Source organism: Poecilia reticulata, linkage group LG17 (assembly GCF_000633615.1).
Source record: "Poecilia reticulata strain Guanapo linkage group LG17, Guppy_female_1.0+MT, whole genome shotgun sequence".
Classification (NCBI taxonomy): Eukaryota; Metazoa; Chordata; class Actinopteri; order Cyprinodontiformes; family Poeciliidae; genus Poecilia; species Poecilia reticulata.
In genome coordinates, this window is record NC_024347.1 from 27,195,320 (window position 1) to 27,221,309 (window position 25,990).

A 25,990-nucleotide genomic window follows, 5' to 3' on the forward strand; every position below is an offset into this window, starting at 1 on the left:
CCGAGCCAGTTACCGCGAGTGCAGACGTCTGTCTGCAGTGAATGAGGCCCTCCATCTTGTGGCGCGGCAGAGGAGAACAGCAGCAGAGATGGCAGACTACAGCAGCGTGGCTCCACCGTCCTCTAACGCGGGTGGGGGGATGAACGATGCYTTTAAAGACGCTTTACAGCGAGCGAGACAGGTAAGAAGTACGATTAGGGCAAAAAATGGTACAAATATTATGAACTTCTTGGTGAAGTGACCGATTTTCGTTGAGTCCCTGCAGTTGGCAGCGCGACAGACTAAGCTAGGCTAGGCTAATTTAAGAGGATGACTAATGTTACGCCACTGCAAAAGTGAAAACAGCTATCTAAAGCGATCACTGCTGCATAATTTGATAGAAAATAACAAAATTGCAATCAGTCTAATAMAATCAACCCCATTTTATTGTATGATTGTATCAATAAAACATTTTAAGGCGAACTTAAAGCGGTCCTTTGTTGGTACGACTTCCGGGCAGAAGTAGGCCGCAGGCCGCGTGCATCAACCCCCACTTGATGTTCTGGAGATGAAAATACCCTAAAAGTCCCGCTTTTCTTATGGTTTTCTTTTTTAGATCGCAGCCAAGATCGGCGGAGATGGCGTTGCGGCTCCACCAACGAACGAGTTTGGCTACGGAGGCCAGAAAAGGCCCCTGGAGGACGCTGGTGGGTATTTTCCCATGCCTAACCTGAATATCGGTCAGTGGCTCAAATCGATCTTAATGCAACTCTTCATGATTAATGCTTCCCTCTCTTTCAGTAGCCTCTACAGTGCATTCACCTCTTTTCAGCTGTCTGTAATCCAGCATTAATACTAACACAACCTACTAACCACATTAGAGATTGATTTTTTTTTTCACGTTTTCAAGTGAAGACGTAACAATTGCATGCTTCACCCCTTGCTTTTGTTGTGAATCTACAGAACTGTTTTAGCAATGYCTACATTTAATTGTTTTTCAGTTGTTTAGTGAAAGAAATTGATAAAAGTGGTTTGTGTAAAGAATGTAAATCTTGACTTTCAAGACAGTTTGACTTGCAGTGTTTCAATAACATTAAATGTGAGTCCATGTATAAATGACTTGGTGCCAACTCCTCTAAATAAATGTTATGTATAAAGCATTTGTTTATGTAAAGAAAGACATCTGTTACCMATTTAGGGCTTCAAATAAAACTTTTTAGATAGATTTTGAATAGTAATTATCAAGAAGTTTATTAAATACACTATACAAACATCACATTTAAATGTAGAAGAGGTTTGATTTTAAAGTTTATGAATAAATTATATGTAGATTAACTTTTGATGTCAGTACAGTTAATCAAACTGAACCTTTTCTAAAAATGTAGTTCAAGAGTCTTTGTTTTCCATATTTTGACAACAAAACTTTAAGACGATCTAAAATGGCAGCTACAAGCTGTGTGYTTGTGTGTTGTTAGACTGGCTTTAGGGATTTATCGTATTTAGCCAAGACTTGTTATACAAGTTTAGTCGTAGTCTGAATGTTCTGCAGAAAGCAAAACTGGAAGTAAAGTCTCATGTATCCTTAGCCTAGAAGTTTCTACCACATATATAACATGTACAAGTTATTTCCAGGTTCAACAGCATCATTAAGTTTGTGTAAACAGATATGATTATGCGGTTTATTTTGTGTTTTTATCACAGATCAACCAGAAACAAAGAAAGTAGCTACAAATGACGGTAGGTCTTAGTTGCTCTTTTCAAGTCTTTTAAAAACTAGTTTAATTTCCCGTCAAATGGACTGTAATGTTTCCCCACAGCCTTCTCAGCCATGGGAGGAATGGGCGGCCCTCCAAGGTAAACTCAGCTCAAATCTACCAACCAGCCTCAGGCAGATGTGTGTGTTCTACACACTCATGGTTTTGTCTTCATTTCTAGATCAACATCAGAGGAATTCAAGGTTCCAGATGGAATGGTTGGATTTAGTAAGTAATTTTTTTCTTGTGAGGTAAATTGCGATTTTTTTTTGTTCTTATTATGTGAAACTGAAATATTTCACTCTTGTTTAGTTATTGGAAGAGGAGGTGAACAAATATCCCGCATCCAGCAGGAATCGGGGTGTAAAATACAGATTGCTCCTGGTAAGTCTGTAATAATAAAATAATTTTTTAAAAACTACTGTTGGATTTATACTTGGATGTTGAAACTAGGGCTGAAATTATTATTCGTGATGAATCAATTATTACCAACTAATTTAGTAATCGATTAATCGCTAACTGGAGTACACCGACTCAAAGAAGACTTTGCTGAAAAAAATTCCAAACATATTCACACCAGTAATTAAACTGAAACTGTACAAAATGTATATTTATTTTTGCATTTAGAATAATAAACACACCTTTGTCTGTAGATGTTTTACCCAAAATCCCTGAAGTGGCCCAGTTTTAGCTTCACTCGGTTTTAATTCACTGAGTTTGAATCAGGCGAATAACATTTGCATTTTAAGCGATAAAATGTTTTTAAAATAAAATATTTAAAAGAGAAATTGACTAGTTTATTATTTTTAAATTATTGTATTAAAAAGGTTGAAGTGGTTAAATTATTTTTCTTTTATCTGATTAATTGTCAGAATATTTGATAAGTAAAATTTGCTGCCCCAGTTGAAACTTGTTTCTGTCTTGTAGACAGCGGAGGGATGCCCGACAGGTCGGTGACATTAACGGGGGCACCAGAATCAATCCAGTAAGTATTCAAGAAAAACTTTTGTAAATTTATAAAATGATACACTTGATTACATCGTGAACATGTCCAATTAAATCCTCCCCTTCAGGGCCGCAAAGAGACTTCTTACTGAGATCGTGGAGAAGGGGCGTCCGGCTCCAGCCTTCCACCACAACGACGGTCCGGGAATGACGGTCCAGGAAATTATGGTGCCTGCTTCCAAAGCTGGCCTCGTCATTGGGAAGGGAGGAGAGACCATCAAAAGCCTTCAGGTGTGTAATGGATGCTGGATCAAAAAGCAGAAAGGTGTTGATTACTAGGAGAAAGTCGACCTGATTGTGGTGTTGCTCCTCCATGCAGGAACGAGCCGGCGTGAAGATGGTCATGATCCAAGACGGACCTCAGAACACGGGCGCAGACAAGCCACTCCGCATTTCTGGAGACCCGTTTAAAGTCCAGGTGAGTTTAATTGTGGTCTTTAAACTTCAGGATAGAGTGAAGTCGGTCTCTTTATGTTTTTCAAATCAAACAAAACTGGTCAGTTAATTGACACCAAATTTGTTTGATTAAAAACAGTGGGAGTCTTATTGCCCTYCTATGACCTCTGAAAACTGAAAATGAGAGCAGCACAAACCAAAATCTTTGCTGCACAACTATCTGATGCCATTTAGTTTGATTTGAAGAAGGTTTTGTGGAACATCTTCATTCACGTGTCTTCCTGATATGATTTTAATCAATCTGCATGTTTTTTGTCCAGATGTAGTGACATTTTATTCTCCGATTTTCAGCAAGCCAAAGAAATGGTGATGGAGCTGATCAGAGAGCAGGGCTTCAGGGAGCAGCGGGGCGAGTACGGGTCCAGGGTCGGAGGAGGAGACAGCTTAGATGTGAGTGTCTGTCGTTACACCGTTTGACTGTCGGCTAGCAACTTATAATCCTGTGTTTAATTTTATTTATTTATTGCCACCACTTAGGTTCCAGTCCCGCGGTTTGCAGTTGGGATTGTAATCGGCAGAAATGGAGAGATGATAAAGAAAATACAGAACGACACAGGAGTCAGAATCCAGTTCAAACCAGGTGAGCTGKTTGAATCAAAAACAAGCTACCATTTGAAGTTTGAAGTTGTTTTGGTCTATGATGAAAACTCATGCACCACGCTGACAAGCTGATGTATAACCCTAACCCAAACAATCTGAGACCCAAACACAGATTAATGGTGAGTAGCTGCGTTTCCATTACAAATGTGCGCAAAACTTTGTTGATATTCCGCTAATGTCAAAAAAAAAAAAAAACAATTTTGCAATTGTGAGGTTTCAGTCAAATTAGAAACTAAATTAAAAATCACACATAAGTAATTAAAAAAAGAACATGCYGCGCCATCATCCTTAATTTTCTTCATCTTTTCCGCCAGTAATAACATCTGGTAATTTATCATAACTGATGGGAAAAGTATTTCCATTCAGTTTAGTAAAAYACAGTGCAAAAAAACAAAATTGACTAGTTTCCATTAGGGATGCAAAAAGTTAATCAACTTGCAATTAATCATCAATTAATAGTTTATCAGGTTAAAATTGATTCCAATTGGTTAATAATGTTTGTTTCAACCTTTTAGTGTTGTAATTTGGCTGTCATCCAACAGGGACACAAGATGGTGTTAAAATGTTTTTTAAATTCTTGCTATAGAAAGACGATTAGCCCTCTTGATGCAAGAGAAAACTCAGATTTTTAAGATAATGGCCACTTAATCACTAGTCGGTCGATATAAGGTCAATGGAAACGCAGCTACTGATGATCCGTTTAGTTGGTGTGTTTATACCATGTTGTTGACAGACTCAGAGTAGCCGCTGAAGCTAACGCCTKTACCTGTGTTCCAGATGACGGCACCACGCCTGACAGGATAGCACAGATCATGGGCCCTCCAGACCAGGCCCAGCATGCAGCAGAGATCATCTCGGACCTGCTGAGGAGCGTCCAGGCTGGAGGCCCTCCGGGACACGGAGGGGGCAGGGGACGTGGTCGTGGGCAGGGCAACTGGAACATGGGGCCCCCTGGTGGCCTGCAGGAGTTCTCCTTTACAGTCCCAACCATGAAGACTGGGCTGATCATTGGAAAAGGTTATTAGTTCATCTTGTTTATTTACTACATTTAGTTGAAATAAGGGTTTTACAGGTGCTTGAAATCCTGAAATACTTTAATTTTGATGAGGTGTTTGGAGAGTGTGATATTCTGTCTGCACTGCTATGTAATAAAGTTATAATAAAGTTGTAGGAGAAAAGACAGAAAGTCAAATGATTGTTCATATTGTACTTAATYTGAGCTGKAAGATTATTTACCTTACCTTGAAACTGTTTGGATTTTACTGTAGAAAAAGTGAACAAACTGTGAAAACTCCTGATTTAACTAAAGTAAGTGTTGAAAACCGGAAAATTAAAATGTTGACTGTTTTTTGTCTTGGTTCAGGGGGCGAGACGATCAAAGGCATCAGCCAGCAGTCGGGAGCCAGGATTGAACTGCAGAGGAATCCTCCACCCAACGCCGACCCCAACATAAAGATGTTCACCGTCAGAGGAAACCCTCAGCAGATCGACTACGCCAGGCAGCTGGTGGAGGAGAAGATCGGGGTGAGATRTTTGGTTTTAGGGTTTATATAAAATCCTCCCTCCAGCAATGAAATTGTGGCTCATGTCTGACTTTTTCCCCTCCTCCTGCCTTTCATCAGGGTCCAGTCACTCCGATGGGAGGCCCACATGGTCCCCCRGGTCCACATGGTGGGCCWGGTCYKCATGGTCCTCCGGGACCACCAGGACCCCCAGGYGCTCCAATGGGACCTTACAACCCTGGACCTTACAACCAAGGCCCTCCAGGACCACAGTGAGTTCATTTAAAGGGGACATATTATGCAAAATTGACTTTTTACACATTTTTATACTTCAGTTTGGGTCTCGACTCCTGCTAAAAGCAACCCAAGCGCTTAAAAAAAAAAAAAGACACCCAGCCATTTTGGGTGTCTGGAGGAGGAGCCGTTTTAAAAACCTCCTGATTACAATAGTCACAATAGACGGGCGTTGCACCGTTATCTAGCAACCCAAGCTGAACTCCAGGATTCTTTTTCAGCTGGTTTTACCATTGTACAATGGCTGCTGGAAAAGACAMGTTTTGTTATTGACTAACCACCCAGAAACTACTTGCGGCATAGTATTTTTGGTTGTGCTTTTGTCTTTTTGGTTCTGCAGGAGGCTACACTTATGCTTTTCAAAGGCGTATGGTTGTATAATTGCACATCTGTTTGCAGCCATTTTCACGTGAGAGTGTAAATGTTGAGTTAACAAACCAGACCAGAWCAAAATCTTACTATCYAAGAATGGTTTWRTGTGGGAAAATGTGCTGAACCAAATCCTAACATGTTCAAGGAAACATAGTAGATCAACTTCAAGCTTCTGGTTTAGYSTRTTTTATTAATTCATGTATGATTTATCTTCTCTTCATCAGTGGCCCTCCTGCTCCTTATCAGCCTCAAGGATGGGGGAACGGTTATCCTCACTGGCAGCAGGGCCAGCCGGATCCAAGTGAGTCACAGAAACATTTACAAAGCAAAATTAAACAGGTACAGCTAGCATCGGGTTTTTGTGTTATAATATAAAATAAAAATATTAGTTTGTTATATTTGGAAGGTGTTCAATTAATTTGGGATCAAAGTATTATTGAATTTATATGGAGAAGATAAAAACACAAGCAGGCAGATGGGATTTTGATAGATATCTATTAATGCTATCTGTGCATCCCTGAAATCAAACAAAAAAGAAAACCMGCGTTCAATTTCTATAAGAGGAAAAAATCTCCTATTAATCACTTTTTGCTGTCCAGTTATTAATCGATTRATTAAAATATTCAACAGATCAGCCTTACTGCATTGATAAGTCAAGTAAGAAGGGCTGAACTTTTTATGTCACAGTWACAATTTTTTCTGGACAACAAACTTTATAGTGTTTTAGTGTTGAATGAGCTTTCACCACYGGAAGACATTTTAAATATCCAAAATAAATGAACAAAACAGAAACTGAATATTTTTATCATCCAGTTTTTGGTAGAAAGAAAGAAAAGAGAAAAACGATAAGTCATGCAAATGGAAATTATTTGTTTTGTTTTAATTTATTAGGCTTTTGTTATGGGTCCAGTTGTTTATTCTGTTATTTAAATAAAGATTTACTTRTTCCTTTGATGCATTTGTAATGTATAAAAAAGCTGAAATGCTTCAATGAAAAATCTGCAGAATATGCCAATTAAAAAAAATAAAAATTTGATTATTATCTTTTTGCCTGTCTAAATTYACCTAAATGTGACCAAACYCAATTTGTGCTCAGATAAAGCAGCAGCTGATGCCAACGCGGCAGCGTGGGCGGCGTACTACGCTCAGTACGGCCAGCAGCCTCAGGCCTCCATGACTCCGACCAGCGGCGCTCCAGGCACGGCTCAACCCAACGGTCAAGGTGAGCCCAGTGTCCGTCCGCCTCTACAGCAACATGCTTAGGCTCAGCTTAGTCGGTTAGATTTACTGGCGTATCTAACAGAACGCAGGCCGGATTGGCTTCACTTCGAAATAACCTCTTTCCCAGAGAGCGACAGAGTAGTTTTTCCTCCACCATCTCTAGGCTGACAGCGGGTGGAGGAGAGGCCGCTGAGAAAGATTCACTAATTACAAGTACGGTTCTTTTTAACAGGTGACCCACAGGCTGCAGGTCAGAGTGGACAGACAGATTACACCAAGGCCTGGGAGGAATATTACAAGAAAATGGGTATATGATTGTAGTTTCAGTGTACACCTATTAACACCAGCCAGTCTAAACAGCCACTGGGCTTTGAATCCGCTTCTTTTTCAGGTCTGGGTTATTTTGTTGGGCTTGCTGTTTTTCAGTAAGCCTCCACCGCCTGTGCTGTTTAGACTGCAAGACTTTGAATTATCTGCAGGACTGAGCTGTTGACACAGTCGTTATTTTAGGGCTTTATCAGAGCTGATGCCAGAGATTTCCAACGGGTCATTATTTTCCCCCTCTTCCCCCCGTTACTGAATTAAGTAATGAATGTTTGAATTGTGGCTAGAAATGTAGGATGTTTGTTTGTTCCCCTTTGTTGTTTTGGGCTTGTGTGTATTAACGCACTTTGTTTTGTTTGGTCGTTGCAGGTCAACAGAATCAGCCGCCTCAGGACTACACGAAAGCCTGGGAGGAGTATTACAAGAAACAAGGTTGGTACTGAAGGCATTACTATGATTTAGGGGGTTTTCACCGCAGAGAGCAGTTATTTATATTTTGTGTTTTAAATCAGAAAAGCTTGAAACTGTAGATTTGCCGTTAATCCAGACAATGAGCCCAATATTCAGCCAGCACTACGGTAAACTGATTTAGTTTGTTTCCCCACCTGATGGTCCGTTAGATTCGGGACCAAAGTTGTAACATTTGTTTCAGTTAGTGCGGTTCGCTTTTACGCCCAACTAATTTCTAAAGCTGTTCCCCTCCTCGCCTGTGGTGGCGCTGCAGCAAGAACCACTGAAGGAAATGGCATGAAAATCTCAGAAGAAGACGTCCTTCTTCATAAAATGTAATATTTTCAGATTGTAGCAGTTGTAGGATTTCTCTTTTGTCGTCAAACTATGTTACACATGCGTGTTTGTTTTGGTTGTATTTACCCAGAATTCCCTGCGCTGCAGGCCCTTTCCTGCTTTTGTAGCGATCTCTGGTCCGCTCGGCATTCACATATGCATTCGAACGACACCAATTTCATTTCAGCCATTTTTTGGTCCACATCAGGTTGATTGCGCATTCATACTTCCCCAAACGAACCGGACTTTCTAGTTMAACGCACTAGAGTTTGATTGAAGCGGACTAAACGGCACTAATGTGAACTTGAAGGGTTTATTTCCATATTGTCCAGATTATTTAAATCAAACTCCAACTGCTGGTAAAAGGTGATTGTTTTAGGGTGGTTGGCTCTTCTAGCAGCTCTCTACCATAGAGATGCTGTAAAAACAACCACCCAATAGAAAAGCAGAAGGTTTCTGACCCGCAACCCAGAGATGTTGGTGGYGGGTTCGTTCCCCTTCTTACATACTTTTCAACAGTCTCACCCTCTAAATGTATTTTCTCTGACATTACAACCACAAACCTCTATATTTCATCAAGATTTTATGTTATCAACCGAAATAAAGTTAAAATGGAAGGAAAGTTTGGCCCCCTTTCCTATGATACCTCTACATAAAATGTAGAGCAAACGATTGCCATTAGAAGTAAGGAGGGTGGTTGAAATCACAGTCTTTAGGGTGACGCACCTTCATACTGGAGGATTTACTTTCTTCGGCAGGGCAAGGAGAGATGTTGGAGCTAAAAGGGGCAGTATTATGCATATTCCAGGCATATGATGCCTTTTTATAGCACAGTCAAGTAATTATGTTACTTTCAGTTGTTTTCAAAATGCTTCATATATCAAAAAAGACTGTCTTGAAATTGGGTCTCTGTCTCTTTAAAAACTCATGCTCTTTCTTGAGTTTTTAAAGAGACAGTGACATGGTTCCTCTATTAACCCTTCAACGTTTTCACCAGCGTTTCGCTGAGTAGCTGTTCGTATACTGAGCTCAACAGATCAGCAGTTAAACCAGGTGTTTTCTAATTGCTGCTGGCTAGTCTGAAGGAGCTCAGTGGGGAAACACGGTGGAAGGACTGCTCTGTAATGTGGAAGTTTGGAAACTTTCATATCAATCAATATCAATTATTAGTCGTTTCTTTTTTTCCAATAAAATATCTGAAAAACTGCCTACCTGTGGTGTAACTTTCTATTTCATTCAGTTTTCACTCCACGCCATTGTTGTTTTTTTTTATTTTTAAGCTGTTATGAGGCACAGTGGCGAAACCTTAAACTGCTGCTGTCAGTTACTTAACAGGTAGTTGCTAGGTAACCAAAGAATGAGTGAGTTGCTAGGTTACCAGAGAGCGAATCAGTTGATTCCACTAACATTGCTTAGCTATCTATGAGAAGTGGAGTGAAAATGCTTAAAACTCCCAGAATGCTGTGCATCTGATAGAATATCCTATCGGATGCATTATCTATTGATTGATTGGTGTACATATTGATGTCCTACCCAGGCGTTTTGCACAGCTGAATGGCTGAACTGATCAGATTAAAAATCTTACACTATATGAATGATGTTTTTGGAGGGGGGGGGGTTAATGTAAATGACATGTTTTGTATCGCCTATAGATACAAAACATGTATCTATAGGCGATAGGTACATGTGTTATCTACATGTTTTTCTGCCTTTATTTTAAGGCAGAAAAGTGTGATATTTATTTCCAAATATCACTGGAAATAAATATAACCAGTGATATTTATTTCTATCACTGATGGAGTGTTTGTTTGTGCTCCATCAGGTCAAGCCGCGCCGCAGGCCGCTCCGGCTGCGGCGCCGGCGGCTGCTCAGCCCGGCGGCCAGCCGGACTACAGCGCCGCCTGGGCCGAGTACTACCGCCAGCAGGCCGCCTACTACGGCACCGGAAACCCTCAGGCGATGGGTGCAGCGCCACAAGCCCCTCAGGTACGCCGCGAWTAAGAATCTGCCCGCTACATTGACTGCAGCACTTGTCATTTGTACCTTAACTCCCCCCAGATTCCTTCCTCAGGTTTTTACAGGGCTCCAGTGAACGCAGCAGCAGCAGCAAAAAAAAACACCCTAACTTTTTCTTTTTCCTCCCTCAGCAGGTTTTTTAATCTTTTTATTTTGGGAAGCTGAGTCCACTGTTTCTGCTGTTAACATGCAATGTATCTTCTATGTATTTCTTCTGCACAGGGCCAGTAATGTGAAGTGGACATAAAGTAAATGCTACATTGTCGAAACAAAATCCTTTGTTAAATGTTTGGATGCAGACGCCTTGATGAAGATCTTAAATTTCCTTGGTTTGAAAGTGTTTCACATAGATGGCAGATTACCCGGCGAACACGTCCTCTTGGTTTTGTTTTTTTTGTTTTTTCTGTTTTTTTTTTCCTTCTGTTTTTCTTGTAAATGCTATGTTTTTAGTAAAGGTAATTATACATATGGTCATTCCAGCCCTGTATCTACATTAAATGTGGTTAGAACTCATGTTTATTAAGCTGTAGACATTACCATGTAAATCATCTCAGTTTTAAAAAAAAAAAAAGAAAAAAAAAGAAAAAAATGCTATTGCCTGTTGTGTTTTTGCAATAAAACAAACTGAAACCTCCTGTGTTGGTAAGTTTGGGTGGTTCAAAACAAACATGCATTGAAAAAAAGGGTTTAAATGAAAGTCTTTGTTTTGTATTACCTGTTTGAAACGTAGGCAATGTGTGGGTTTGTCCTATAAAAATCGACTTTGAAGTTGTGCTGTCCTGTCTCTCTCCAACTTGTCTATAAGGCTGAGAAACGTGATCCTGAATGATTCATTTGCTGATTAGAAATTGTTTCCTTTTTATTTTTAAACATTGAAATTGCTGACTGTAGCTGTAGATGCTCTTGAATTGACAGGTATGTGTGGCGTCGCTGTTGAGCTAGTTGTTGTTGTTCTGCACTGCTGTTTTGCCCCTGATAGCCACTTCCTCTTCCACAGGAAAGTTTAGAAAAAAACAAAATTATGCGGTAAGCAGGTAATCTGAACACGTCCCTCAGAAAATGTGGTCTCAAGAAATGCTATATATTTTTAGTGTCATTTTTATTTTTCCTTTTTCCAGGACAGTCAGGTGAATTTGCAACTGTATGAAACAAAAATGTGTTGAAGCTTTATTTTTTTATTTTTTGTCTTGCCCAATCCCAATTCTGTATTTTTAACTTTCAATGAAGTTTATATATTACATAAAAACATTGCAAAGTGTTTATCCAATATAAAAGCATAGATGTTGTAGGGTCGGGGGTGGCTAAGCAGCAGCTCCATCCATCAGTTGAGCCCTCCTCTAATGTAAGTACAAAACTAAGAAATGCACTTTTTTATGCTTTCTAAACTGCTAAAAATGTAGATTTTGTGAGAAATTACCCCACTTTCCCTCTTTTTTTAAATCTGGGTAAGTATGAAATGTACTGAAAAGAGGCAAAAAGTWAAGTTTGATTCTTGTACCACATGTTTCTGAGACTTGTGACTTGCATAATTTAGATTTGTAGCATTGAAAGTATGACTTGTTTAGAATGTGTAGTGATGGATTTTCTGATACGAGGGTAGAAATCTGGGTTTTGCGTTCTTTACATCTGACCTGCTGAGTGATTTTGTTAGCTCATGTTTATTATTTAACCAAAACAGAAATGCTGTTCAATGCCAGTACTTGTATAGAAAGTTCATAGCATGTCCCATTTAAGCATGTGGATGCTAGTTGTGGACTGATCAGTCCTGCCAGGCTGTTGAACTAAAGTCGGAACAATATTTGACTGCATTGTTCACTGATGGCAAACAGTGCAATATACATATATATATATCTGATCTTTGCAGTGTCATTCCAGACCTTGCACCTTAGGTTCTGCCGCATTAACACAGGTAAGCGAAACCTAAGGGAACAAGTGTATTTTTGTCCTCTGAAAATGACGTGTACTCATGCAAAGAAATGCTTACCTGTGGTGTTAACATGCCTCAATGCGTTGATGCTTAGTTGTAAAGAAATGTGCCTAATATTTACACACCTGAGCAGTCCATTTTTTATTTCATTTCTTAGCCTTTTTGATTCCTGAACTGCATGATGGGTTATCACTTGTTTTGATGGTTGCCTTCCCAAAAAATAAGAAATGTTTGTCAATATGTGCTCCATATTTTCCTTCTGGTAAGTCCACTGTTTCTCACGGATACCTTTAGGTTGACATTGGGTTTWAATGAAATGCATGCTACGCTGTTGCCAGAAGTTAGCAATGTGCTCAAATGTCAGGTGGAATAATCGGTGAAATGCATTTTTATCATTATTTGTTCTCTGAATAATTTTCTGTCGTGGTGTAAATCTGCCCTAAAGTGCAGTGCAAACCTTCTATTGAAACGTTGCTGCCTTCACTTCTTGCTCACAGTGTTGGAGGATGCTGCAGGCTTTAGGTCGTAAAATCAGGCCGTGTCGTAGTTTGTCTCCCCCCCCTACCCCAAAAGGAGGAATCCTTTGAGTCAGTCCAGCTGCTGAACGTAGACCGTTCAAGAGCTCCAGTGATAAGGTAAAGCAGCAAACGCAATGAAATTTAAATTCTGTGATTGCAAATTGTTGCTCAGATTGATTTGTTTCTGCCAGCCTGGGTTGACTTTAACTCTTTCATGATGCTACAGTGTGTTAGAGGTTGTTTCTGAATGCCTTTATTTACAAATGTACCTCTTTTTTAAGCTTTAGAAAGTTGGATGAGAGCAGGAACTGAAACTTTAAATGACCCATACAGTGTTTTAGGCAGAAAAGTTGGAGGTTATCAGTTTTTATTTGTAGTAAATAAAATATAAAAAAGGGGTTTTAATTGTTTTAGACTGAGATGCGCTAAAGTGTTTGAAAACAGGGGTTGTAGAGGACAAAACAAGAAGCATGCCTTAGAGGTAAAACAGGTTTCATGTGCTGTGTATATTACATTACTGGGTTGTCTTTTCAATTACCTTTAATATGTTGCCATGTTCACCAATAAAGTTGTTACAAACGGGATTTACCTGCTTGAGTTTCATTTTTAAAACGGGAATTTGTTTGAATAAAGGAAACATTTTTTTAAAGTCTTTATTTGCTTCATTTTACACAAAATACAGTTYGCCCACAAATCTAACCTTAATCAGTCAACACCACATTAATTTATATTGAGGACAAATAAACAGGAAATAYTTGACTTCCAGATCAAATTCCCACAGACTGAAATAAAACACAAAGCTCAAATTCTTTGCAACGTTGGAACTCAAATCCAGTTTTTATTTTTGTTTCAAACCTTTTTAAATGTGCAAAAARTCTTTAAATTTCATTTTTTGCAAATACTTGATTGATTTGGAGAATTTTAATACACTTTGTGTACATTCATGCTTAAAACTGATCCCTTATGGGCCTCCTTCAGTTTAAAGCTCATGTTTGTCTTCACACTACTACACTGCAAAAACACAAAACCTTACCAAGTATGTTTGTGGAGTTCGTAATGCAAATRTCTTAAGACAACTGAAATGAGACGACTTCAAAGTAGCTTTACAGCAAAACGGCTYGTTTTCAATGAATAATTAATATTGATTTTTAAAAGTTTGTTCCACTGTCAATTATTTCATAAGTAAAATAATTTTTCATCAATATTTAATCAAGTTCATATTTCTTCCTGAAAAGTTACTAAGTTAGATCTATTATTTCATGTGTACTAAAATATTTACTCCAGAAACTAGACCAAAAATAATTTTGTTTTTGCAGTGAATAAGGGAAGACAAAGTGCTACCTTATTGGGAAATGTCAGGTTTATGAATTAACAGCCTAAGTGGCAAAAAGATTTTTCATGCACACATTGAAGGCTGAAGACTTTTTACTCACATCTACATTATTCTGAATACTTGTGGTTAATTTTGGCTAAACGTAGCTGCTTCGTTACTCTACATGCATGAGGTGTGGGGTGTTTAAAGTCAGACTTGTTAGAATAACATTTTATCTCCCAAAATAACGATTTACAGCAACTTTGAATACATTTCTATGTGTTTCAGTGAAACTTCTCTCTGCATGCCACACTGTGAAAATACACTGAAGCCGACAGTGACGGATGATGAGTAATTGCTTTCATGTTAAGGCTTCTTGTGCTTGTATTAAAAAAGGACTGGCACAAGTTGCTTAAAAGCTCACAGCTTCAAGAATAACACAAAGGTTTAGAGTTTCTATGTCGAAAGGAAACGATTCCTGTTCAAGAGGCTCGCCTGAGCAGCAAATGCGTCTAATATTATTGCATTGTTGGTGTTAAATAAATGTGATAAAGCCTGCAATATGCTCTTACAGACAACTGCAACATCTACAAAACAGACATTTTTGGCTTTCTACTGAAATAAATATGGCTACGTATCTCTTTAGTGTCAAATAAACCGCAATAAATACAACTTTATTTTACAAAGCGCAACACTTACCTTCAGGTTAAAACTACACATTATTGCTAAGAGTAGCGGTGCGCCGATAAATCGGACCGATTGATTTTGAGAGATCAGTGATCGGCCGATACTTATTGAAGGTTGCMGAGTTGCTGTCACCAACTCGCCAACTTTCTTGCGATTTTTAGCAACTTTACCCGAGTGAAGTTGCCACCTGATCTTTTTCAAATCAAACAAAATCATCGTCAACCTTTTGTGCTGCAACAATTTTCATTTTGTGCCACTATCATTTTACAGACACCAATAAATGTTTCCAGAGGTCACCAAAGGTCAACCAGCCAGTCCACATTTACAGTGAATTTATATCGATTTACTGTGCTAATAAATTTTTTACATATACACATACATAGCAACGTTAACTTAAAGAAACTTTTAATTCATCTTTTTTTATTACATATATAATTTTGTTGCATATTGACCTACAAAATGATTTAAAAAAAAAAAAATGGAACTTTTTCAATGCTAACAACATTTTTCTGCACAAACAGCACAGTTGATTTAAAACATTTCATTTGATTTTATAAATGTGAACTGGCTGGTCAACCCTTTCATAATCTCTGGAAACATTTATTATTTAATAAATTGAAAAAAATTTTGCTGCACAAACAGTTTAGTTGATTGCCCCCAGTTTGAGTTTGATTTTGTAAATGTGGACTGGCTGGTTGACCTTTCATAATCTGTGGAAACATTAATGTCTTTAGAATGATGGCAGCACAAACGCAGAACAAACATTTGACTGCAATTTTGTTTAGTTTCAAGAAGATGGAGGAGGAAAATTTCACTCGGATAGCAACATTTCAGACTAAAACAAGTCAGTATCGGCCAATCGGAATCTTAGGCAGAAAACAGATCGGTGCACCGCCAGCTAAGAGTGATATGGCACCGTGAACGTGGAGTAGGCCACATCAGACGACGACGAAGGCAGACCGATCCACAAAAGCAAACACTATGATCTCAGACCGTCCGTCTGTTTTACCCCTCATGGTTTGGAAAAAGTCAGAGAAAATAACTTTCTTTGGTCCAGCGGCTGTGGATTGGGCGTGTGGCCGCTTACTGTACTTGTGCCTCCAGCAGCGCGCTGGGCACCAGCTGCACCTGCGGGCCGCTGCAGCCGCTGAGCGGCCGCAGGGCGTCGGCTCCCAGGTAGGCCAGCAGCAGGTCGGAGCGGCGGTGCAGAAGGTGCAGCATGTCCTCCGCCAGCGTCTCCACTGTGGAGTAACGAACTTTATCCAGGTCAAAGACGTCCTTCAGGAAGTGAAGCACCTGATCCTGCAGGAGAAACGAATGAAAATGAAACCAGGTCAGGATTCAACGCCTGCAGGATAACCAACGAGAAACCCAACCGAGATCATTTTAAACAACGTGGCAAATTATTAGAGTTGGATAGTAACTAGTTAGATTTACCTTAGTAACTTTTTTGGGGAAGAAAATTTACTTTTTTGGATTATTTTTACTACACTGTACTTTGAGTATTTTCAAAGTACAGTGTAGTACTGTACATTACAGTACACTAGTGTGCAGTACTACACTGTACACTAGTGTACAGTACTACACTGTACACTAGTGTAGTACTGTACACTACTCTTGAGTAAAATTTCTGGATTCTCAACCCTCTGAATGAAAAACATTGTTTTAATCAAAAATTCACCAGACCCAGACACACACCTGCAGTTTTCTTTTTAAAACAAACTGATTTGCAAACATTTTTATTTTGCCTAATTTTTTATTTTGTAATTATATTATTTTTAGAGATGTGCCGATCAGGTTTTTTCCTGCCGATACCGATCACCCATGAGGATCACCGATACCAATCACATAATTATTTTTTTATCATAAACACTACCGATTACATTATGTGGAAAAAGGAACCATGAATTCACCTTAATTTAGAGAAAAACTTGTTTTTAATAACTTTTTCCAAGAAGAAAACTAAACAAAACAGGCATTGTGCAAATTGTACTGCTATTGGTAATACAATCTTTAACAGACTGATAACATATGAAGGTTCTGAAGATGCTAAATAATGCAAAGAGTCAAAATTGCCAAAATTGCCTCTCAACATTGCCAAAAAAATTCAAGTATAAAACTTGACATTCAAAAGGTAAATACAGGATCCATTACAATAAACAATCCTGAGTTACTGAATGAAAACTTCCTGATAGCATGGCGGCTAGCTGATTACTGCTAGTTCTGAGTGGCCGTTTCTGACTGAGCGGAGTAATTATGCAGAGCAGGGAGGAGATCGATTCTTTTTTCAGAGATTATCTGTCTCATGTTAGGACAGAAAGTTTTAATACGAATGTAAAATGTTTTTTTTTAAGTTAGATGCTGCAGCTTTAAACAGAGGTTCGGTGTGAGAGTCACTACCAGGTGGAGCAGAAGCGGCGCTCCGTCTGTGAAATATTACTACCTGTAGCGTAGCAGCGGTTCAACAGCGAGAGCAGAACCAGTGTCTTACATCGCAGCTCGAAGACTTAAATAATTTTGCGGGTTATTTGTTTAGCTTTCTGACCGTCATGCTAATCCGGGTGAGTGTTTGTAGCTGTGCGCTGCTTTACCTGCTATCTGATCCTCCATATGTCTTTTTTACTGCAGTGAGCCTCGATGTAGCCAAACTCCCTCAAGTATGGCATTGTTTTTATGTCGTATTAGATTAATGTTGATGCATTTTGACGTGCTTCAATTTTCCGCCGCAACACGCAAACTTCCCCATTCACTCAGTGCGTTATAGTTCCACATCGCTTAGGATTTGTTGCTGCGCGTTTGCGCAGAGTGAAGGAAAGAAGAGACCAGCTGCACAGGCAGGCTGCGAAATGAGAAGCAGGTKATCGGTATCGGCAACAAGAGACCATGATCGGCGATCATCGATCATACACTTTCTCACGAAAATCGGCCGATTATGATCCGTGACCGATTGATCGGCACACCTCTAGTTATTTTCATTTTAGTCTTTAAAATACCAAAATTTTCACTTAACTTTATACTTCGGTCGGTCTGAATAATTTTTAAATATAGAATGATGTTTTACTCAGAACTTGAGTGGCAATTAAATAAAATTTTTTCAAGGGCTTTAATCTCCCATAATAAGCCTTTGGAAAGAGAACTCATCATCTTGATTTAAAAGTTCTGAATGAAATCAGATACCACAGATCAGTCTGATTTTCGGACCTTAAAGAAGCAGCAGAACTCGTGCAGGGAGCTCTTTGGCCCCAGGAAGCCCCAGGCCAGGACAGGGCTGATCTGTTCACACACAGCGTAGAAATGAGCGATGAAGCCGTTGGACACCTGGAAAGGCAAAAATGTTCGCAACTAAGTGTAATCCATTGAAATAACAGTTTTAGTATTGATGTATGAATTAGGACAGCATGTTTAAGCTAGGAATCACCAGGGGGCGCTGTGGAGGATTCAGAAGATGAGGGGGGGAGCAAAAATTAAAAAAATCTAAAATTTTCATATTTTTTAAAATTTCTGTTACTCAATTATTTTTAGATAAAATATAAGTTAATATAATTGATTTAAATGATGCTAATTTTCTGATTACCAGTCAAATTAATCAAGCTAGCTTAGCAAGAAACTGGAAACTTTGCTGCTGTGGAGGAAACTACTGAAAAAAACCACGAGAACTGTGGGAATAAAATCTAATCTAATGTGATTAATATAAAATATTACCTATATTCAAATAATCAAAAGAGGAAACTCATTAAAATTTGTATTATCTAGCAATAAAGTCATAATATATTGTCTGATAATAAATTTCAGATGGTATGAGGCAACATTTATGCTACATGAATGAAGGAAATATTGAATAGTGAATTCTAAAAGTTGATGCTTCTTTACATATTTTGGCGTATTTTCTGTAGGTTTACAAAAGGGGCCATGAAATGGAAAAGTTGGGGAACCCACGCATTAGGAGACGGTCCTACCTTCATGTGTTGTCTCTTCTGTTTCAGTACTGACCAACAGCTTGACGCCACCGCCTGAGAAATAATAAAGTGATTCAACACAATGCCAGAAAGCAGTGGCGTAAAAATCAATTTACTTTCCTGCAGTTTTCCCTCACCGTCTCTTTAAAGGAGCTGTTGAGCCAGCGGTTGTTGATCACGTTCTGGATCGAGATGGGAGGATTTTCCAGGTCCTCAAAAGAATCCATCAGGATGAAGTCCAGAACAACGTCGTAGAAGTTCAGATGCCTGACCTAGTGAGGAAGAGTGTGAAATATTAAACAAACAAAGAAGAACTGTGGTGCCACAACTTAATAATCTGGGTTTTTGAACAAACCCCTCGTGAAGCCAGTTCCAGCTCTGTGTCTTCCCAATGATCCGAATGCTCCAGGAAGACAATCAACTCCTCAAACACTTCCTCAAATCGCTTTGGACTCTGGAAAAACAGAAAGTCGTCCATAAGAGGAGAAAAACTCAACCATTAAATATAATTTAACACACAAAAGCCACGTTTCAGACCTACTTTTTGGGCTTTGACTATAATGGAAGACAAGATTTTCTTTCCAGTGTCAGCCAGAAACATCCTGGTCGCCCTGTCACTCAAAATGAGCTGAAGACAAAATAATGTTTTAATATAGCTGATCAGTTTTCTGCAGATGAAACTGTGAGATGATGATGATGAAGAAGTTGGACTGTACCTCACATGCCTGCCGTACGCAGTGCAGCTTCGCCAGGAAATCCAAGTCACCAAGACATTCCAGTATCTCAGTTCTGAAAATTATTGAGAACAAAACTTCACCTACAACACTGAGAGCAGCTGAGGTTTGTGTGTGCATAACAGTAACTTAATGCCGTTTCTCCGGTTCTGTAAGAGTTTAAGATGCTGTAAGAATATAAAATGGAAACTCATGAACACACCGTTTACTCCATTTTATAAACCCATTTACTTCAGGTTTGCACACTTCCCAATATCTCTGCATACCATCTTTATAATTTGATGTACAAATGTTGATATTTTGGTTGTACATGTTCTCTTGTGTCCCACACATGATAACAAAATAAATTCAACTTTGTCACAAATAACTTGGCAATAAACTTGATTCTGATCCATTTCAAGGCAACTGGGACTACAAGCTCGACATTGTTGAGCCGATTTCCAGTGAAAACTATTAAAATAATGCTTTCTCAAAACAAAAAACAACAATATGGTCAACTAACCAGAATGTTAGGATTTTAATTTCTGTAAAACCAGATTTAGGAGGAGAGATCTTTAAAAGCTTTGCATCATCATGGCCTTTGCAACATTTTTCACAAAAACTATTAAATTTGACTTGAAGTGGTGAACTATGAACATGAGTCCAGTTTTAATCAGATTGAACTTTAAACATAGGGTGTGTCCACATTCAGCACAGAGATGCAACAAAGGCTTAAAGTGTCGTCCAAATGCAACACAGAAATTTATTTAAATAATTAAAAAGGACTAAATAAGTAATAACAAAAGCCAAGCTAGATTTTAAGCACCACTTTTACTAACTTGTGCAAGCTATATATGTCGAGGTAAAGGCGGGAATAAATTTTACAGCCACTTCAGTCAACAAAACCATCTTCTCTGATGTTTCTTTGAGTTTGGACTAGATTGATGTTATTGATTAATGAGTTAATCTAAAATTGATTTGTTTTTACCAATTGACTAACTATTAATTGATGAGGCCATTTTCTGAAAAAGCCGACTTTTCTCTTGTATCAAAAGTCGACCGTAACATGAAGGGAAATTTTTTTCTAATGCTTAATTGAATAAAGGCGCCCAACATCATATGTGACTGTTTTTGTGTTAAATGCTGACCGAATAAACAGATAATGGTTGTTTTCTCACATTATTAGCTCTCAAAATCAATCGTGCTAATTGGCATCATGTTAAAATTTTTCTGCGTTATCCTCAGCGCCGCTTTCATAGCAAATCAGAAGTTTTTGATTGATAAGTTGACGCTGCTTTCGTCATGCAGCTCGGCTGAACGAGCGCCAATAAGTTGAAATCTTTAGGAACTTATCTAGTGTTTGTATTTTAGAACAGAACCGCATAAAGAGCATTTTCACCCCACACGAACTCCGTTTGGACCGTTTCTCTTTCCTGTTAGCGAAGAGCCCGCCGCCATCTTTGTTTCTGTTTACTAATGGCTCCGTTTAAGGATGACCAGCGGCGCCCTCTGCTGGATGGCGGCAAAACGACAAGACTAAAATAATGTCTAAACGGACATTATTAGTTAATCGAATGGAACTAATTTAAATCTAATAAACCATTAATCGATAATTAGTAGTAATTTGATTATTTTTTTGTTTTCCTCTGAAGTGCTGTAGAAGAGCTATAACAATCTCACAGATGTACCAAACAGGCTTTGATGTTAACTTTCTTACCGAAGCACCCTGGAGGAGATTTTGCCGTCCTCGGCCATCTGCAGCGCCTCCTCGTAAAAAGGATGATGTCCCAGGGGAAAAGTGTTCCTCAGATCTCTGTGCTCCGACAGCTGAACCAAACACGCGACCCCAGGTTAAATAAGTAGAATAATATTTCAGTTTTAAAATCGTTTTACTCTGTGTGGTTTGCATACTGAAAACAGAAGCTGAGCAGGACTTGATTGAATATTGTGTGGCTGGATGTTATTCATTTAGTTTGTGTATGTGACCAGCTTCATTTATGTGTTGGTATTTGTAGATGTTTTCTAATATCCAGTTGGATTTGTAAGGCGTTCCAGTACAATAACATGTTTTCCATCAGTATATATGATCTCCAGTTTTGAATAAATTTAAAGAAATGGACAACATGACAAAAATAAAATAAATTTTATTTGTTTTTCCCAACTTAAATTCAATATTTCCAGTAGTTTTTGAAACATTCTGGACATTCGAGTGTGAATGTGTCCCGAATAATTAGAGGACAGTCAAACTAGTTGGGGTTTATTATTTCCACAAATCTTGAAAACCAACACTGAAGTTGGCAGAGGATTTAGCAGTGTGTTAAAGGTCTATTACACAGATTTTGTTGGGCTTCTCCATTTTAAATCTGCTATGACTAGATATGCACGTAAGCTGCATTACATTAAGTAAATTTTCCACACTTAGCTGCAGTTAAGTTACAGACAACATATATATTAAAACAAATCTTTATTTTGTGAATAATTGTAGCATCAAAATGGGACTAATTTTAAGAAACACAGGTTCACAGATGGACTCAAACAGGGGAGTTCAACAAACAAATGAGTTTGAACAACAGTCCAGTTTATTTTTGCACTTTGCAGGTCAAGATGACCAATAGTGCTGGATGCAAAGTTCAACCCCCTACAGAGAGTTAAGGAGAGWTAATGAGTAAAGAAGATAAACCGAGTTCTGGTTACCTGCAGCTATTTGAGTCAACCTTAGACTTCGGCACAAGGTTACAGACGTTTCTGCATGTTTACTGTTGCATCAAAGTCAAACTTTAAGTGTTGAGGTGCAAAAATAAAACCAAACTTTCTGACACCTGAAATGTTAAAAGTAAAACATTTTAAGGATGGCATTTTGGTTTAATGGAGAAGAAAAGCATGAAAATGTGCCGTTACTTATGCTTTGGTGAAAACGTAGTAAAATGAAATAAGTTAGTTGAATCCTTAAGTCTTTCTCCAGAGAAAAGTTTGATGTTTTTCCTACCTCAGCTGCCGACACGAAGGAGTCGTTGGAAGCGATGCTGATGCTGTCTCTGACACAGACGTCGTCCAGCTCCTCTCTGGCCAGAAGGTCCGCCGTTTGATCTGGGAGGCAGAATTCACAAACATTCGCTGAGTTTGTTCATTGAGTTTCCAAAAGCAGCAACATGGACGCTCTAAAGCTGCTCAGTGGAGTTTATCTGTGCATAAACTCTGAAAATGAAAGGAAATGTATCAAGAATAGAGAGACGTTTTCTTTGGCCAAAGAGAAATGGTCGTACTTCATTTTGAATACGTCGTTTCTGGACTGAACTGATCAAAAAGTGAACAAAGTGATTTATTAAGTGATATGAATCGTGACATTAATGTGTAAATAATCTAATTCACTTCATGATAGACATTTCTGTCAAAGTCTAGCTTTAAATGCAAAATATCAACTGATTAGAGGAGGAATAGATGCACAAAAAACAGATGGAGGAACAAACAACTGGACTGCTGGATGGATGAATGGCTAAACAAGCAGACTGATAAATAAATGGATAGATGGATGGATAAACAGATGGATAGAGAATATAGGGAAATTAAATGTTGTCTGGATTGACGAAACACTGAACTGGGATGTTTTCCATTTTTTATTGCATAAAAAAGAAAGAAACCGAGTACAAATGAACCAACAGGACAAAAGGTAACGAGGGTCAAAATGCTATCAGTAGATCATGTTGATTTAGTTGTTAATAGTCTGCCATACAGGCGAGATAAGAACGCCATTTTGTCCATCATTTTTCTCCAAAATCGATGTGCAGACAGAATGATGGAGAAAATAATTTCCTCTAATAGATGAAGACGACTGATTAGGTTAGAAAACCCAGCTGTACTATTGGAGAAAACATTTGGTAAACTCACATTCTCTGGTATGAACTAGGATGTTTTGCAGTGCATATTTCAGAAATAATACCGCAGAGCTCAAACAACCTTTGGATTAGGATTATGTGCTGGCATAAAGAATTACATAAGAGCGCATGGGTGACTCACCCTGGCTGCTGCTGCTGCGGGACGAAGGCTCCGACATGCCGAGGACGCCCTCAAACTCCCCCTGCAGGCGGTAAGCCCGCTGCAGCAGAGACTTCAGCCTGTGGATAAACTCCGCGCTGATGACGTCCTGAACACAAACAGTCGATCTGTAACTTCACCATCATCATCATCAGTTCTCCATTAGACACGATGCACGGCCTATTTTTTTACGTCATCTGAAAATATGTTTGGTTATCAGCTTTAAAATCCATCCATTCATGTGGCCGTTTCTCTCAGGATATTTATTTAATTCAGGTCCAAAATAGGTTTGTCACAATAGGCAATTAATTAATTAATCACATGATAAATTACAATGGGCTCAATAAGTTCCACTTGCATAATTTATCATTTTCCTAGATGACAAAAGTCTTCAGTCTGGTAGTTTGGTCTCAACAAGCCCTATTTTTCTGAAGGACAATTTTGTTTACAAAGACTCTATAATTAATTTTACTTGTGCTTAAGTTTTTTTTATTTCTTTATTTTGGATATTTAAATGTCTTCCAGTGTTAAATGTTCATTAGAATTAGGGCTGTAGTGATACAATAATCTCACAATACGATACATAATATTCTGCTTACAATACAATATATATTGCGATATTCAGCAAACAATACAATTCAATACACTTTTGCGATTTTCTGAAAGATTTTAGAGGGACAGAGTGATTTTGGTGACATTTTGTGACTGTTATGGAGTTGGACTGAATTAATTTAACTGAAAACTGATTAAAAGCACCAGCAACACAATACCTGGCTCTCGTTGGTCGCAGACTTAAAGTCAACAGCTGGACAAAATGAATCAAAGAAGTGGTGAGAAAACGTGTTTCTTTTAATTGAAACAGTACAAACTGTAGCTTACATGCATTTGTAAAGTAAATAAAGTGCACCAAATACCTGCTCTGAATAGTTTGATACCTTTTTAACCTTCACTTAACATCTGAAGGATGTTAAGTGAAGTAGCAGTCAGTTTTGCAACAAATCTGAAGAGTCCTCTGACTGAAATCTATTGTTGTATGACTGTCTTTCATAAAACCTCCTTTTTAACACCTTTGGGATATTAGTTGAGCTTTTGAGATGCTAGTCACCTACTCCCAGTTGTTAAAATAAAAAAAAGGAAACTTGTTGCCACGGTTACGCATTATAACTGTTTGGTACTGTAAAAGGGAAGGGAAAAAGAAATACTTCCTGCAACAAAGCATCCAAAACTGGAGAGAATAATCGTCCAAACAAGAATAAAATGAAGAAAAGTCAAGAAAAAGAGCAAATCAGAGCCAACATGACAGAGCTGCTCCAACATGAAGCCAGTGAGGAAGCCGAGTTCGTCTCTCACCTCCATGCTCTGCTCAGCGATTGCATCTCCAGCTCCCGTTTTGACAGATTTGCAGCTCGCGGCATCGTCGTCGTCATCGTCACCCTGTCTGCTCCTGAACGTCAGCGCTTCCTCCCAGTGCTGCAGCGCCTCCTCAAACAAATCCATGCCTGAGAGAGACACACACCGTGTTCATGTCTTAGAGCACAGCATTCCTCAGGATAAATCAATTAATCGCATGATAAAATTAAAACAAGCTCAATAATTTCCATTTGCATAATTTATTATTTTTCTCTTTTCTCTCTTTCTACGAAAAACTAGATGATAAAAGTTTTCAGTCTGGTGCTTTGGTCTCAACTATCTCCTTTTTCTTCCTATTTCATTTTATTTACCATTTCTATTTTGTTTATTTATTTTGGATATTTTAAATGACTTCCAGTACAGCTGCTGTACTCAGAGGTAAGTTTAAAGTTGTCTGTCTTTCTAAGATAAGCTAACTGAAGCTAGTTAGCATGTCGTGATATGCCAATTTTCATCCGTGGTTAAAGAGCCGCTCTTGTGAATATGAGCTTTGAACAGTTATTAACCACAATAGCTGTGGCTTAAAAATAATATCGACACGAGTTCTTGGTAGCTTCCGTTTTTTAACATAGCTAAGGTGGCTTCTCATTCATARCTTCTGATTCRGGAAAYGGTTAAAGGGCAATTCCGCCTAGTATTTCACTAACTGAGGGTGTTTGATGTGCTGTAATTTAAAAACTTAAATGCAATGAGTCAAAAAGGTTAGATATTCCACACTGTTACCAGGATATTTTAAACACTATTTTTGATTGGTGAATTTAAGTAGTCCTAGTTTGATTTAATTAAAATGACTGTCTTGCCACCTTGAATTCATGTAATATTGTAATTGAGCACATGAACTAAAATAAGACTTGTTTTATTTTTCAAGTAAACCAAACTGTTGCCATGGTGAAGCCTATGCTAGACACATCACCAATCACATATTGCACCATCTAAAAGAAACTTTGGGAATTGCAAGTGGCGGCATCCTTCACATTCTCGAGGTAAGAAATTTATGATACTGATTCATCATGACACTGATTTGTCACTAAAACATGGTTTGTTTTGTGATTGTTTTTCTGTCTGTGCTCCAATTAGCAGATGACCCAACAACTTCAAACAAGACCACTTTCCAGCTCTGTGGTGA

The 25,990-nt window shown here is 38.5% G+C and overlaps 2 protein-coding genes across 7 annotated transcripts in view; one reads left to right on the forward strand and one right to left on the reverse strand.

The window, feature by feature from the left end:
* On the forward strand, window positions 1-13,338 carry fubp1 (far upstream element (FUSE) binding protein 1). Of its 5 annotated transcripts, none has more exons than XR_001777480.1 (20): window positions 1-181; window positions 596-719; window positions 1,681-1,716; window positions 1,797-1,833; window positions 1,915-1,961; window positions 2,046-2,117; window positions 2,661-2,718; window positions 2,807-2,969; window positions 3,058-3,156; window positions 3,486-3,584; window positions 3,672-3,774; window positions 4,572-4,811; window positions 5,158-5,318; window positions 5,417-5,568; window positions 6,187-6,263; window positions 7,059-7,184; window positions 7,416-7,490; window positions 7,877-7,939; window positions 10,116-12,218; window positions 12,734-13,338. XR_001777480.1 is itself a non-coding variant. In XM_008434626.2 (20 exons), exons 1-20 carry the CDS (start codon window positions 89-91, stop codon window positions 10,538-10,540), a joined length of 1,998 nt encoding a protein of 665 aa, XP_008432848.1. In that variant the 5' UTR covers window positions 3-88; the 3' UTR covers window positions 10,541-13,338. The 5 variants fall into 5 exon arrangements, 4 of the variants coding, with proteins under 4 accessions (XP_008432847.1, XP_008432848.1, XP_008432849.1 ...); XM_008434626.2 differs by having other exon boundaries at window positions 3-181; window positions 10,116-10,279; window positions 10,532-13,338; XM_008434625.2 differs by having other exon boundaries at window positions 10,116-13,338.
* The window catches only part of miga1 (mitoguardin 1), a 22,272-nt gene continuing 6,979 nt past the window's right edge, over window positions 10,698-25,990 (reverse strand). For both annotated transcript variants that reach the window (XM_008434632.2, XM_008434631.2), the window contains exons 6-16: window positions 24,805-24,953; window positions 23,437-23,563; window positions 22,409-22,509; window positions 21,140-21,249; window positions 19,426-19,498; window positions 19,251-19,337; window positions 19,065-19,163; window positions 18,847-18,981; window positions 18,710-18,763; window positions 17,955-18,071; window positions 10,698-16,055 (exon numbers count right to left, since the gene is read on the reverse strand). In XM_008434632.2, the coding sequence (XP_008432854.1) occupies window positions 15,837-16,055; window positions 17,955-18,071; window positions 18,710-18,763; window positions 18,847-18,981; window positions 19,065-19,163; window positions 19,251-19,337; window positions 19,426-19,498; window positions 21,140-21,249; window positions 22,409-22,509; window positions 23,437-23,563; window positions 24,805-24,953 (1,271 nt within the window). In that variant the 3' untranslated portion in view covers window positions 10,698-15,836. The remainder of the gene's footprint in view (window positions 16,056-17,954; window positions 18,072-18,709; window positions 18,764-18,846; window positions 18,982-19,064; window positions 19,164-19,250; window positions 19,338-19,425; window positions 19,499-21,139; window positions 21,250-22,408; window positions 22,510-23,436; window positions 23,564-24,804; window positions 24,954-25,990) is intronic.